At 58.5% G+C, this 15,799-nt stretch overlaps 1 protein-coding gene across 21 annotated transcripts in view; it reads right to left on the bottom strand.

The window, feature by feature from the left end:
• The window catches only part of SEMA4D (semaphorin 4D), a 111,340-nt gene that overhangs the window by 8,050 nt on the left and 87,491 nt on the right, over window positions 1–15,799 (bottom strand). For 13 of the 21 annotated variants that reach the window (XM_070589803.1, XM_070589801.1, XM_070589808.1 and 10 more), the window contains 5 exons: window positions 14,490–14,712; window positions 13,577–13,692; window positions 9,045–9,217; window positions 8,898–8,941; window positions 5,782–8,048 (listed from right to left, as the gene is read on the bottom strand). In XM_070589803.1, coding sequence (XP_070445904.1) covers window positions 7,123–8,048; window positions 8,898–8,941; window positions 9,045–9,217; window positions 13,577–13,692; window positions 14,490–14,712 — 1,482 coding nt within the window. In that variant the 3' untranslated portion in view covers window positions 5,782–7,122. Of the gene's footprint in view, window positions 1–5,363; window positions 5,574–5,781; window positions 8,049–8,897; window positions 8,942–9,044; window positions 9,218–13,576; window positions 13,693–14,489; window positions 14,713–15,799 lie in introns of those variants that run through there. The other 8 variants (XM_070589818.1, XM_070589814.1, XM_070589819.1 and 5 more) reach the window with 1 other exon arrangement.

The following is a 15,799-nucleotide window of genomic DNA, read 5'->3' as shown; positions in this document are numbered from 1 at the left end:
GGTGCACCGAGGCCCCTCCTGAACTAGAGTCACCAAGATGGGACCCAGGAGCTTTTTGGAAGGTTCTCATGGCCAGGCCTGGGACAAAGAATTTGGGTGGCCTGAGCTGGGGCCAAATTGTCACCCCGAACAACAGGGGCCAAGACCTTTCAGGAGCGAAATTCCGTGAACACCCAGAGCTCCTGCAGCACGGACAGTACGGAAAACACTTACCGTGCACCTCCATCATGAGGGCATTCTTAAGCACCACTAAATATTCTTTAAATGTGTATTTAACTGTACCAAAACATGAAAAATGTTAAAGAATTACTTACGTTCCATTAATTCTTTTTTAAAACTATCCGACTCATTCCGAAGGCAGAGGAGATTAAAAAGAGAGGGAAAGTTAAAACCGGTCGGCGGGGTCACCTCACTGCGACACCCGTGGGGACCTAGGGCAGCAGGCCAAACCCACCCACCCGACAGGGCCTGCTTGGGAACATCAGAATGCCAGGCAACCCTCCCAGCCGCCTCTGTGGGGCGCTGGCAGGAGTCTCGTGCATCCCTAGCGCAGCTGAGCCATCGCCAACCTGGAAGGTGCATCCGCTCCTCTGGGCCCTGGGAAGGCTCCTACAGCCTCAGGTTCCAGCACCCAGCTTGCGGGTGACGCTCTGTAGGGGCTGTTGGCTCTGTCCTGCCCCAACCTGCCCCAGGCTGTCTAAGGGATCCGCTGGTGCACAGCTGATTCTACTTTGCAACAAAACCAGAGCCCCTTGGAGCAACAGCCTCTCATCAAGGGAGACCGACCCATCCTAGAGGTGGGGCCTGAGAGCCCCAAGCTGGAGGGGGATGTGATGGGGTCCAACCCAAGTGCTCTGACCACATCCCAGACCGGTGCCCCCACTGCTGTCTGTGCAGCTCCACGCAGGCAAGCCTTTCTCCAGGCATCCTGGTGCCTGTGGTCTACTCTGACCCTGGGGCCAGTTACCATGGGGCTGGCCCACCTCCCATGCTCACGCCCAGGGTCCTCCTGCCAGCTACCGGCTGCCTGGGCACATCCCCTGGGGAGCCGTTTTCTGAGCACCCAGAGGCTGCACGCACCAAGGATGCTCACACCGGATCCCCAGGACAGGGCGTTCCCCTGCACGGCCCAGAAATCAGGAGGACCTGGTTGGGAGGGAAAGGGGTTCTCCTGGGTCTCTGCCACCCCAGCTTTATCGGCTTTCCTCCTCGGGGTGTCCCAAGCCCGTCACAAAGCTGCCAGACTCTGTGGTCGGCTGAAGCGTGACCCCTAAAATACCCAGGTCCTAAACTCTGGAAGCTTATGCGGCAAGAAGGCGCTTTAGAGACCACGCGGTGGGAGGCGCAGGAGGGACTGGCACGGTGCCCAGCTTCATGGGGGCGCTAGAGGGATGCCCTCTGTGGATGACACTCCTGCCCACAAGGAGTCCTCCAGAAACCAAGGAACAGGACCGCTCCGTTGTAAAGGCATGTGGATTATCACGAGTAGAATGAGAGACACAGCTTCTGACAAAACTAGGTCGTCAGACACACTCAGGATCGAGACTCTGGCACAGTGCGGGATCCATGGGTCCCCTGCCCCCAGGCTCGGCCTCGGCCTTTCAGGAGCCCGGACACGAGCTCCTCACACCAACGGTCACTGCAGGAGCTCGGAGACGGGGACCCTCTGAGCCCCAGGCCGCCTTTCTGCTGCCCATTCTGCTGCCTCCTCTCACCCCAGTGGCTTAAAGGGCTCTGATTTCTAATGTTGCAGTTAAAACATAAAAGGCCCCCCAAAACCTGAACATCCCAATGTTACCTAAAATAGAGAGGCTCCCCAGTTTTAAAAATGACATGGCTCTAACTTTGACATAGAAAGACAGTCACATGAGGGCTAGAGGCAGAGCCCACAGGGTAGAGAAAGACTCCACTTTGGGTAAAAGACTAGACAGATCTATTTCTGTGTGTGTGTACGCCTGCATGTGCAAATGCATGATTTGTATGTGCTTGTGTACGGACACGACGTTGTCGGTGGCCCTTGTCTGCATCCGTACTCATACACGCCAACACAGAGCGAGTGTGCCTACGTGTGGCAGGGTGTGACTTCTTTCCTCATCTATACTATGCTAATTTTGCCATGAGGAGCGTGGACTCACTATTTCAGAAAAGTGAAACACAACCACGTGCCTCATTGACTTGTCCAGCTCAGGACCTCTCCTGTACATGTCAGCATTTTCCTAACTCTCCAGAAGCCACGTGCACCCCTTTTGCCCGGAAGCTGGCCAGCAGTTTGGAGAACCATGCCAGGTCAGGCACTCCGCCTCTGGCACTCCGATCCTGGAAGGAGGTCCTGGAAGGAGGTGCGGCCACAGATCCCAGCATGCAGTGTGCTTTGGACCCAAAGAAACAGGCACACACATACACGTGTGAATGCACACACAGGTGCACACACTCCACTGGGCAGATGAGGAGACGGAGAGAGGACGGGGGCTAGGGCGCCCCTCTGAGTCCCTGAGCTCCGAGGCTACGCTCGCAGTAAGAGGCCGGTTGGCCTTGGTCTGGCCTGAGCCGGAGCCACTGCGACACGGCTGCACAGCCAGCTCTGCGGGGACCCCTGGCCCGAGCCCACGGGGACGACACTGGAGTACCCTGGAAAGGGAGGCACCCTCAGCCACAGCGGCAGGAACCAACACTTCCACAGAGCCCAGGCTTGAAAAGAAACTCGGCCTTTGGTTCCAGCACCTTCTGGGACTCGGGGCAGGGGACGGCCAGAGATGCTGCACTTGAACCGCCATTCACCGGCACGGAGAGCCACATGGGCTCGCGGCTCAGTCTGGGGGAAGGACACCATACGCCTAGATTCGCATGTGTCATTGGGGTCCCTGACGTCAGCCTGCGAGCTGTGCCAGGACGGGCCCTCGGAGAGAAGGGACAGGCTTGAGCCGCTAGGCCACCACAGCAGGCTGCCTCTAGGACCAGCAGGCTTCCTGGGGGCAGACGTAATACCACGTGGCTGAGAGGGTCTTTGAAGGGCCATCATTGGGTCCCTGAGGACCACCTCCTGCTTTCCTGGCTGAGAGGGTGGCGTGGGAGCGCGCCTTCAGGGAGACAGGAGGCTCCTTGGCCCCTGGGCTCTGCCCCCCAGCTGTCTCCAGGGCGCCCACCTGTCACCCCGCTGCCTGCTGTCTCCCTCAAGGGGCCCAGCACACCACACCCGCCTCCAGGATGCAGGAGGCCCCCCTGGGGCGAGTGAGTGTGGTGTGTGACCATGTGGTGTGTGACTGTGTGGTGCATGTGTGTGGTGTGGTTTGTGGAGTGTGTATATGGGCATGTGTATGTGGCATATGGTATGTGGTACGTGTGATGTGTGTGTGAGGCGTTCTGTCTGTAGCCCTGGAGACAGGGCCCTCTGGGTGGCCCTCTGGTTGGCCCTCAGGGTGGCCTCGCTGACATTGCCTTGGGCGGCCCCCCTCCTGGTGGCACAGGCCACGTCAGGCTACCTGGAGAGGCCGGTCCTGCCTGGGGGTGCCTCCGAGCCTCGGGCTGTGGCCTCAGTGGAACGGTCCCGGATGGGCAGCCGACTCAGAGAGAACACAGCGCACACGAGGAGGGTGGGGTGGCCGGGCCTCAGTTTCCCTCCGTTTGCGCAGCCTGAGCCCCATGAGACGCTGCTCCCCCTGCTCTCCAGGCTCTGCTACGCGGGCTCCTATGATCCCAGCTCCTCGGGCCCCGTCCCCTCTCCGGCCAGGTTGCCAGACCACAGGAGATGGCCGTCGGCAGGAAGAAAGGTCTCTTGGCTTCTTGAAGCCCCTCAGCAGCCCCGACGGCAGCACTGGCAGCGGGGCTGCGCTGGTGGCCAGGGTGGCTCTAAGTAGCACCCTGCTTCTCCTGCCCCGAGTCCGGCACTGGCTTCTGTGGTCACTATGTCTCGGGGCCTTACCTGACCTTGTCCCCACCCGCTGTCATCTCTGGAACTTAACCCTGCACTGCATTCCCCGTGTCTGAAACACCTGGAGTGGTGCTGCCCCGATCCAGCCTGTGGGTGCTGTCCCAGTCCCAGGGGCCGCGTGCACAAATGCGTGTGGATGCACACCCACCCAGCTAATGGGCCACACACCCCTGAGCAGCCCACATTTAAGGGCATATAGATCCTGACCACATGCACGCCTGGCCACAAGGCCTGCCTGGACCCCCAGCAAGGGCCCTGAGCCGTGGGGTGGTCGTGTGACCAGCACTGGGCGTCCCCACTTTCCCAGTGACCAGGAGGCTCCAAGTGTGCCTGGGAGGCCACCGCCACCAGCACAGGAGGGCTTAGGGGGCAGACGCAGGTTCTAGATGCCTGTCCCCAGGAAGACAGGCCAGCTGAGGAGCAGCACCCGGAGGCCCAACACCGGCCCGGCCCCCGGCATGGAGCAGCGACCGGGGCCACACGGACCCCCTTGAAGGTCTGGCTGCACAGCGCCCTGTTCTCAGGCAACTTCCCTGCCCCCCACCCATGGCCCACCACCTGCGGCCCACCAGGCCCATGGCAGAGCCACCGCAGTCACATGGGCTGGTTCCCAGCAACCCAGGCCAATCCCAGGACCATGAGCTGACTCGACAGAGGGATGGGCAACAGCTTAGCCCTCTGAGCAGCTTCTCAGTCTGTCTAAAATCTCAAAAAAAGAAGAGCACAGAAGGTGCTCATCCTCCTCCTCAACTCCACTCCTCTGCTCCGGGCAGAGGATGCAGCCGGGGCACCAACCGGCACCTGGTTTCTCTTTGTTAACTACCGATCAGCCACACACCGCCCACACCCGGGGGGACCCAGGCCACTGGGGCGCTGCCTGCAGCCCGTGTGCTCTGGAAACGTGTGTTTGGCTGACTCCTGATCCAGTACGATGTGACATGGGGCCAACGCCCCCCAAGTCCCAGCTAGGGTTGCCCTAGACTCTCAATCTTTTTTGGGTTTAAACATCACAAAGCAAGAGACTGGCTCCCATTCTGGAGGCTTGAAGTTAATTTTTCCAATCTCCAAATGCCACGTCAACCCCAAACTGTTCGCAGACACAGAGGTAACCCTACACACCAGAACTGGTGAGCCGCCGCTGCGCCCAGCTGGCCGCCTGGGGTGTGGGAATCAAGGGTGACTGGCGCCTGGCCAGGCCCACGCGTGGCTGGCTTCCAGGCTCTGAAGGCAGAGCCGAGGACTTGCGACAGAGGCCACCCTGTGGCTCACAAAGCCTGACACCGCTAACGTCTGGCCCTCTGAGGAACAGCTGGTTAGCCCGCAGTCTGTAGGAAGTGAAAGGAAACTTCTGAGGGATGCAGCCAGGAAGGCGGTGCTTGAGGAGGAGGTCCGCCCCCAGCCCCCCCCAACCCCGGACGGACGGTGCCCTGCTCACCTGTGGCCTGGCAGAAGAGGTGGAAGGTCCCCAGGGCATGCACGTGCTGGGCCTGGTCGCTGAGGAAGGGCGGCAGCAAGGTGACCCGCGGGTGGCTGTCAGGCCCTGAGCCCACGGCTGGCCAGGGGCTTCGGGGAGAGGAAGATGAGTCGGGGCCCAGACAGGACAGGGAGGAGGACCCCGGAGAAGGGAGGGGCAGAGGAGATGAGGCTGCGAGACAGAGGACAGAAAAGAAAGAGGCACTGAGGCAGGAGTCGTCAGAACACGCTGCATGCAGAGAGCGGAGACCAAGCACGGGGGGAGAGAGGGGCCCAGCGCCGCCCGGGACGTGCGTGGGGTGTGGGGGACCCGGCCTGCCTGTCAGCCCCTCTCGGAGAGAGGGAGGCCATGTGGCCTCAGCAAAGCACATGCCCACATCAAGGATATAAGCTTCTCATTTATTTGATTACTTTCCAAATGTATACAATTCAAAGTAGAAAAATAAAAACAAAGTAAATCTTATAAAACACAAATGTTTACACCAAAGCATTTGAATCTGATCATGCTGGAAGACGAGACCGTCCACATAGGCACACAAAAATCCAGAGTTTATTGCTCCTTGCCACGGAAAAAAGTCTCCTCTTGTGGGTTTCCAGAAAGGGGAGGTGGAGTGTGAAGTCCGTGATGGTGGACCTCACCGCCTGTGCGCACCTCGAGGACAGCGTCAGGCCCAGCAGGTCTGCGATGGTGGCGTCCGTGGGGGTGTGGTGGTCACAGGCCCATCTGTCCACCGCTGCCCAGTTCTCTTCCAGTTGTGGACGGCTGTTAGGCCAGGCAGAACATCTGGGCAGCACTGGGTGCAAGATGGAAGCAAAGAGAAGGAGACCTTCGGATGACCAGAGAGTCTTGGCGAGCGCTCCATCTGTCTGGACAGGAGGTTTCCACCAGGGCTGTGGGCATCAGATGGTACGACGCTTGTGCCCCCGGCTCTGGGCCAGCCTGCGCACTGTCTCTCACTCAGCCCTGCCCCGCGTCGTGGGCCAGTCCTCCACTGCCCTCGCTTCTTTGAAAAAGTTAAAACAAGAGAAAAAAAGTACAGAAAGAAACTCTCTCTGAAAATGATGCTTCCCTCAAGGAATAAAATTAAAAAAAAAAAAAGCAAGTGTGCTCAAGAGATGCTTTTGTCTACGTTTCTAAAAGCAGAAAGAATGTATTCAGCAAAAGTAAGTTTATCCCTGAGAATCGTAAGCAACATAAGCCATATCTTACCCTAATATACAACAAAACCTAGAAGATGTACATCTTCTAAATATTAAAACATCTGCTTTAGTAATTCAAACAAATGGCCTAACGCACCGACACAATTAAAGCAAAATCCTAAAAAATAACGTTGCAGAAGGAAAGGTCTGTGCCAATCTGGACGACAGGCGATAAGTTACCAATCTGATAAACTAAAACATCATTTCCAATCTGGAATTAAATTATCTTTCAGTGGCTGCTGGGAGAGGGGCACTCAAGAACAACTCCTCCTGGGCCAGGACCGTCTGCCAACTGCCCCACGGCCACCTGCAGGGATGGCCCGAGCTGCTCCGACCCACCGAGGGACGCCGCGGCACGACGCTCGCCGTTTTCCGAAAGGACAAAGAGAACCAAGTCACAAGCTCGACCCGAGAGAAAAGACACAGAAGACTGAGGTTGGCTGACGACGGGCTGCCTACGCACAGGACAGGCATTGGACGAGGCTACTGCACGGCGACACACGGACCTCCCCGAGCGGGCCTCAGTCCCCGTCCGCGTCTGAGTCGGCGAACTTCAGCTCACACTTGACGTCAAACGGCCTGTCCCTGACCGGCAGGTCGTCGATCCTCTGCGAGTCCTCCCTGTCGGTGGGCAACCTGCTGGCCATGGTGTCCTGCTCGGTCTCATAGCCAGTGTCCAGGGCCGGCTTGGGCTGCCCCCCGTTCTGCTGCGAGAAGCTGCCCTGCTCCACCAGCGTCTCCTTCGCGCTCGGCTCGCAGTCGGACAGGTCGGACACCGGCTGCTTCTTGGCGAGCAGCACGGCCGAGCGGAACTTGAGGCACTGTCCGGGCAGGTAGCCCTTGTAGCAGTTATAGGCGAAGAGGCAGAGACAGAGGACGAAGAAGAAGACGAAGAGCGACATGAGGAGGCGGTTGTCGCCAGACTTGAGATACACCGTCTTCTCTGAGTGGACCTCGGACACCACGCTGCTGACCGTCTTTGGTTTGCGGGACAGGCTGGTGGGCACAGCGCTGGAGGACGGGATGATGGCACGGGGTGTAGTGGCCCGCACAGCTGGGGTCTGGGGAGAGGAGCCTTGGGTGGGCCCCGCTGACACTTTGGGGGTGATCCTACCACCCTCGGTCCGGACGGCCGGTGAGGTGAAGGGCACTGGGGTCCGAGGGACCACCTTGACCTCCAGCACGTGCTTGGCCATCACCTGCAAGACGGTCTTGTCCCTGACTCGCTCCTCCGACAGGCACCGGTACACCCCGCTGTCTCCCTCCGACAGGTTGAAGATGAGCAAGTTCTTCCTGCCCACCAGGCCATACTTCGGGCTCTCGGCCTTGAGCCCACTGTTCTGGAACTTCCACACCACCCGGGCCAGGTTGGACTTTTGGGAGCATTTGAGTTCTGCTGTGTCGCCGTGCTTGAAAAAATGCTGCCGGTAACTTTCTTTAATTTTATCTGGAACATCAAAATAAACGTGCACAGTGTCAACAACCCTGCTCGCTACGTAACTTCCTTTAAAAATAGATTAATAGGCACAAGAGGACACAAGAGTTTCACCCACTGGAGCAACATGGAATCTTCCAGAACAACTAAGGAAATAAAGACATGCGTGACCGAAAAGCAAAGATGAGCCCCGGATGGCAGCCCACGGGACAAAGAAATCGGAGGCAACTCTGAGCGGCAGAAATCCCATTTTGCACCCTGGTTTCCCGGGAGAAAACCCGCCAGGCCAGGGCGGTTGAGCAGCCAGCCACCCACTGCGCACTCCGGGGCGGCACCAAGTCAGACGCTGCACGCTTCTGCTGGCCGCGACCGGGCACGCCAGCCTTTGGGTGGCCCTCGGCACCGTCCTCCTCAACTGTCTTAACTGATGACAGCTGTGGGGTCAGGACGGGAGGGCAGGAGCCCAGGGCACGTCCACCTTCAGCTGGGATGTGCCTGACCTCCCGGCGGGCGTGGGGTCACCCAAGGGGAAGGGGGACTGATCCCTCCCATTCACAGAGGTCTGGGTTTGTCTAAGGAGCCCAAGCTAAGCAGACGAGACCAGTGTCCCAAGAGTGGACGTCACAGCTTGGGAGGGACAGTGCTTTCCAGGAAACAAACACACTCTGTGTGGCTTCCAACATCCTTTTCTGCAACAAAAGGGACAGAGAAACATCACGGGGTCTGCCACGAGATACCTGACCTCTGCTCCGAGGAGAGAAAGAAAGAAAATGTGCACAATGCCACAACACCAAAGCACCGTGAAATGGTTACAAGACCCGGCCGTTCCTGAAGGGGGTGCAGCGAGAGGGAGCAACTCACCGGGGCAGACGGACGTGTCTCCACTCATCTCCTGAACGAGATCCCTGCAAGACAATGGAGCATGGATCACGCACATACACACGCTTTCACTGCAGGGTGGGCGGGGGCCCCCGAGAGCGGCGCCTCCCCCCAACCCCAGGCCAGTACCTCCTGGGGCTGTCAGTCTCAGGTAGGGCCACACAGGCCGCAGTGGCTGGGCTCCAGGCGCAGTAAGGGTCCCGGGCAAGCACGCAGTCCACGCAGGTGTGAAGCTCTCCGCAAAACGCCAGGGGGGCCTGCACCACGCCCGAGCTGGAACCCGCATAGACAAACCTCCTGCCCTGTGGGTGTGAGACAGAGAACGGTGGGGATGGGCCCCAGGGGCTGCTTCTCCACTCACAGAGAGCGGGACGAGCATCTTCCCCTGCGCCCTGGAGGGGGACAAGCCTCCCTCGCTCAGGACTGGAGCGAGGCCGGGTCAGACCCAAGCCAAGTCTGCACCACAGCACAGTCACAACACAGGCAGGGCACCGTCTCCACACAGAACCCGCACGCCAACTCTGAGCAGCCCTGGGCCTCTGTCTGTCACTTGCCCCATCCGCGTCCAGCATGTGTCTCTGCGCCTTCTTTGGGGGTGGAGCTATTTAGCCCAATTCCATGTGGAGAGAGACCACTACCCTGACACTCCCAGCTGTCCTCCCGGCCAGGGGCCAAAGGGCACAGCCTCCGACCCCAACCCTGTGCCCACCAGACGTGAGCTCTAGGATGTACATAGCCTGTGTCACTGTCTGAATCCAGCTTGGGCCCAGAGGGAAGAGCGTGGAGAGGGAACAGAATACCGGTAGACAGAGTCAGAGAGGTGAGGAGCATTCGCTTATCACCCGTGCACATCTACAAGGGAGGAAGATACACCGGGAAACGGAGCCATGCTCAGCAGCAAAGAGCAAAGCAGCCTCCTCCTAGGGTCCCGGAAGGCTGGGGCGGGCGCCCCTCCCTCCACTGGCTCCCTTGGCAGAGAGCTGGTGCCTGGTGGTCAGCGCTGGGCGACTTCTTCACTGATAGCTGCAACGAGCTCTCCCGCAGACGTCCCCAGAAGTGCTGAGGCAGAGGGGGTCGCGGGCAATCCGGGCACTGGGCGTTCACCCTCTCTGCCTGGGAGCCCCTGGCCCACCTTGACGTCCTAGAAAGACCTTTCTGCTAAATCCGACGCTTCCCAAGTTTACCCAGAAGTCAGTGTTTTAGACTCAGAGGACACAGCCTTCATCCGCAGAGGACACATCCGGGATTAACTTCAGAGTCTGGCTGGGGCTCAAAGTCCCCGGGGTCAGTGCAGATCTCCTGGCCAGGGACGCATCGAAGGCCAGAAGTCGCAGACACACCGTATGCGAGCACAGCCAAGAGAAAGGGAAGTCCCCCTCTGCAGTGGATTGAAACTGTGACAACAAGTGGCAGAGAGAACCAGGCGCAGGGGTGGCCTGTCCACGTCGGTGGAGACCTGAGCGGATGAGGCCACGTGCCCGCCGCATCCGTAAGGAGGGAGGGGGATGCTGTCCCAGATCACAGCCGAGCATCACGTGGCTCACAGAGGTGAGGAACAATTTCCGGGGGCGAAAGGCCAAGTGGGCCACTTCGAAGGGCCAGCAGGGCCACAGAAGGTCCCTAGTGAGGGTGCCGACACTCACGCAGAGCAGAACAGGCAGCCGGCGCTGCCGAGGGAGCCCTGCCTGACACCTCGCCAAGGAGGGCGGGCCCGGCCCACTGGCCCCCATCCCTGTCCCTCAGGCCACGCAGCCCCCAGCCCTCGCTCCCCTAAGGGCTGGGCTGAGCGCACGTGAAGCAGAAGTGACGGTGTCTTGCCGATTCCAATGAACAAATGTGGCAGGGAGGGGACAGAACAGCACACCGAAACAGGCTCAGGGATGGCTGCAGACAGGGCCGCTGGTGGACTCATTAGTCAGTGGGCAAGCGGGCCCCGGGTGACTGTGTGTCTCCAGACCCCCCACACACAAGCGTCAGCCACTGCGGGGTGGAACATACACACCCAAACTTGTCGACACTCCTCCTTCCAGGAGTGGGCTTAACCCACACACACAGCCCCCCGTTGGGGGCCAGACCACTGACCCCAGGGCGTGGGGACAGCGTGGATAAAGAAGTCAAGTAACTCAGAAGACACGTTGATTCCATGTCCCCGAGACATGCCCCCCAAGGTCGTCTCCCAAAAACCCTGAACCCTGATCTAAACACGAGAAAACATCAGACACGCCCAAACCGAGGAGCATTCCCCAAAACCCCGACCAGTCTTCTCCAAAAGTGTCACGGCCACCAAGATGAGGACAGACAGGGGGCCATCCAAACCATAGGAGACCGAAGAGACCAGACGCCCGAGGCCTCATGGGGCCCTGAAGCCAAAAAGGACGTTGTGAGAACGTGAGCATCCGACGTCAGAGGTTGGTGAGGGCGTGGGCCAGCGGAAGCCCTCGGCTTAGACGGGCACTGGGGCAGGACCCACAAGGACTCCGTGCACTGTCACCCCGACTCTCCCAGGAGCCTAACACTATTTCAAAATAAAATATTTTAAAGAAGAAAAAAGCCCCACCTGACCAGGTGCCACCCAGCACTCGTGAGATTTGTTGAGAAGCGTGTGCCTGGGCCCTCGCTGGTCCCCACCCCCCGGGTGACTGCGCCCTCTGCTGCGGCACTGGGCTCACGCTGTCGTGTCTTGGTCTCTGTGCACACAGGCCGTGTCCAGCCCGCGGCAGGTGATTGGCAGACGTGGCCAGAGTTGAAGGAGCTGCTGAAGCCCATGTTCACCCTCCCGTGCCAGGCAGGCTGGTCTCACCATTAAAGAGGGTCCCCGTGAAAACCAGACGGCCTGCTCCATGCGCTCAAAGACGACCACACAAAGCACGTCTGCCATGTACTCCCCAAAGGACTGAAAGCAGGATGCAAAGAGATATTTGCACACCCACGTGCCTGGCAGCACTATTCACAGTAGCCTAGGGGAAGAAGCAACCCAAGTGTCCACTGATGGCTGAATGGATAAACCAAATGCGGTATATACATGCAATGGAATACTATTCAGCCCTGAAGGAACTCTGACACAGTATCACAACACGAATGAACCTTGAGGACATTATGCTAAATGAAACAAGCCCATCAAAAAAGGACAAATACTGTGTGATTCCTCTTATATGAGGTCCCTAGAGGGGTCAAATTCATGGAGACAGAAAGCAGAAGGGTGGGAGGGAGGTGACCGTGTAACACGAGCCTGGAGACCAGATCCAGCTCCCTAAGCCTAGGAGAAGCGGGAAGGAGGGACGCACGTGGGCGACGGCTGCGAACACGCCGGACCCGGAGGCCTGTTCCCTCCTGCCCGGCTCTCGGGCTCAGTGACATCCGATGGGGGACCCTTCCTGCTGCCCACTGCTCGGGCCTGGGCCCTACAAGCTGGCCAGAGACCCCACCAGAACCAGCACAGGAAGGGGCCTCAGACTACCATGGGTCACACCAGAAACCCTGAGCAACAGAGTGATGCCCTCCTGCGCAGGGGCGCCGGGCCTGGGCCCTGAGCAGGGCTGCACAAACGGGGCGCAGGTGGAGGGGCCAAGTGGTGGGCCTGCAGCGAGGGGACCGCGACCCACGGCCACGCTTCCATTTCTGGCACTACGCCCGGCACGGCCAAGGCCCCAGAGCCTGTCAGCTCAGGGGTCACAGTGGGGGGACACCCACAAGGCCCCACTGGGGGACGCTACAAGGAGAAGTGAGGTCCTTACCACAGCCACAGGACTGGGCCGGGACCCTCCTCAGTCCATCATCCCCCAGGGTACAGATGGGGAAACTGAGGCACGACTGGCCTGTCCAGTCTTGTGCCATGGACCCAGGACTTGGATGAGGTGGCCTGGTGTCCAGCCTGCGCTCTGCTCTTCACTGCTTCACCTCAGCTGTCAATAGGGCGGCATATTCCCCACGGCCACCATGGACGTACGGCCGGAGACGGGCTGCAGCCCACGGCCCGGCTGTTTGTACACAGCCCAACTAACAACGGGATTCATGTTTTTTAATGTCTGAGGAAAAACCAAAGAATAATATTTTGTGACATATGAAATTACGCGAACTGCAAAGCTCAGCGTCCATCAACAAGGCTCTGCTGGGACACAGCCAGGCTCACTCCTTTACGCACGTCCACGGTCGCGCTCACACTGCAATGGCAGAGATGGAGACGGGACAGCCCTCAGAGCCTCGGACTCACCCGTGGCCCTTTCTGGGGTGAGCCTGCCTACCCTGGTGCAGGAGGAAGCCCTGTCGAAGGGGAGGGGGCTTGGCAGATACAACGCATCATTTCTCAGAGTAGGAGTTGAGTGTGCTGACCGGTGAGCTGCGTCGCCAGCACACGGACCCGCTGATGGGGTCTCAGCCTCACCAGGTCAGGGTACAGGAATATTTTCACGGTCCAGGGCGCACCCCACAGCATCAGAAGTCGGCCCAGCAACTCAGTGAGGTTCTGCCGACTCTTAGGGGACAGTTCCGTCTCCCCAGCTCACCATCCCTCTGCCCCAAATCGCACGGCTCACAGAAGGCCTTTCTCTAAGAGCCCGAAGGTTGGCTTGGCTGGGCCAGAAGGACGACGGGGCTGCCTGGCCCAGCCCTGGCCCCAGCCCGGGGATCCTGAGGCACGAGGTCCCCTGCCCAGGTGACTCTACCTTCTTGGAAGACAGCAGCAGAGTCTGGACCGGCTTGAGGTCTGGGAAGAGCTGCGTCTCCTCGATGATGTGGACGCCGCTCTTGAGGCTGACAGCTTTGTGCAGGGCGCCCCGGTCTGGAAGGTCAAAGCAGAGGTCAGCGATGTGCCCAGAGGGGATGATGCTGGACTGTCAGACACAGCGGCCAGCAGTCACTCTCCTTCCTCTCAACTTGTTCCCTCAACAAGAGACTTAGAAACGGATGTTTTTGCATTAAAAATGAAAAAGGAAAACCCACTGGCAAAATTAATTATCATAAACAAGAGATGTGGGTTATTCTCATTTTTCTATGAAAAATGAACTAGCGTTCCACCATGGACTCTAAGTAAGATCCTTTATCAGCACAGGGGACATGGTGCCATCAGATCAAACGAGAGACGGTTCCTGGGCTCTGCTGGCCTCTGGGGGTGCTGTCCCACCAGGGGTCCCAGGCAGGTGAGGGCAGAGCCTTCCACTTGCTCACAGGCACGGCTGGAAATCACCCGGGACTGACCACAGGGCCCTGCCAGCTGCTGCTGTGCCTGGCCACGGTCCCCATGCCAGAAGCGCCTGCTTCAGAGTCCACAGCAGGTCAGGACAGGTCTTGAACCTGGCTGCTGGCGCAGGGAGGCGGGACGTGCTGTTTGTGGCTCTCGCCCAGCCTGCAGGGCACCATGAGGGCTCCCTCTGCACCAGGCCAGACCCGCCAGACCTGAATTTCCAGATCTGAGCCAGGACCTGCATTTCTAACCAATGCCCCGGTGCTCTGATGGTCACAGAGATCTGTAGCCACACAGGCGTGGGGACTTCTCAGAAATCCGTCCATGCTCTAACAAACCACTGGGGTCAGCGGGGAGATGCTGGCTCCACGCAGACTCTTGATGCTCCTACCCACCTGTGCCGATAAACATGACGTCGTAGACGGCCCCATCCAGGGCCTGCGTCCTGTCCACCACGATTTGCGTGTAGTTCACGTCGCTTATGACCAGCTTGGGCCTGTTGTCTATCGGGGTCACGGAGTCGTCCATCAGAGGGTGGTCCTTGACAAACTGCAGGGTCTTGTCAGGCAGGTTGAGGGAGCTGGAGAAGTTGGCCGCCCGTGCTTCCCGGTTGATGCACTGAGGGAGCAGACCATCCCATTAAGGCACGCGGACAGCCCAGCCCATGCTTCGAACGGGAATGTGGGCTCCCGCGAGGTGCAAAACTTGGGGACTAACAGTGGATTTTTGAAAAAGGGGAAAAACCGAGGCGACCTTCCCCGGGAATCTGAAGACACAGTTATAAAGCATGTAGGAAATGCAACTGTCTTTGTTTTGGTCAGGGAGGAAGACTGGCCCTGAGCTAATATCTGTTGCCAATCCTCCTCTTTTTGCTGGAGGAAGATTGTGGCTGAGCTAACATCTGTGCCCATCTTCCTCCACTTTACGTGGGATGCCACCACAGCATGGCTTGACAAGCGGTGCTAGGTCCAAGCCCAGGATCTGAACCTGCAAATCCCAGGCCTCCAAAGCCAAGTGCGCCAACCCAACCACTACGCCACCAGGCTAGCCCTGCAACTGTCATTTTACCCACAAGATATAATTGTGTTTCATGACACAGTCAGTGACATAATTGATCTGTTTATAAGCGAAAAGAAGTATCAAGCTTTGGAAATTAAAACATAAACACTTACATCCAAAAGCTCTCCCAGGAGAAGACTGGTAAAATCGCTAAGCACAGTCCAGTTCTAAACAGCATAAAGGGCAAGAGCCTGAAGGGTTCTTTTTCCTGTCCCAGCTCCTAACGTGTGTCACCCAAAATTTGTGACCCCCAAATGAACACATTTTACTTAATGACATGCACAGAAGGAGCGACGGCCAGTGTCAGCGAAGGAGGTGTGCCCCAGGAGGGGAGACAGGCCTGGGGTGAGTTCCAGAAAGCAGTCCACTCTCCCAGGTCACAGCCCCACCCATGGGTCATGCACACGCCCCAGGACCCCAGCCACATAATGAACGGATGCAGCCAAATCAGCCTAGAAACCCACACTAATTTCCACATAAGTCACTATCTTTAGGAGAAAAAATGTGACTCCTATTAATGAGTGGAGAGCAGAATTCCTCTCTTTGCCAAGAAATCATTTCTCTACAGGAAACAGAAAATGAAACAGACCGTATTCTATTATGCAATGTTACTTCCACAAAATGCCTGTGCCAGCCACTCCAGCCT

This window comes from Equus przewalskii, chromosome 22, assembly GCF_037783145.1.
Source record: "Equus przewalskii isolate Varuska chromosome 22, EquPr2, whole genome shotgun sequence".
Classification (NCBI taxonomy): Eukaryota; Metazoa; Chordata; class Mammalia; order Perissodactyla; family Equidae; genus Equus; species Equus przewalskii.
This window is presented reverse-complemented; position numbering and strand designations above follow the sequence as displayed.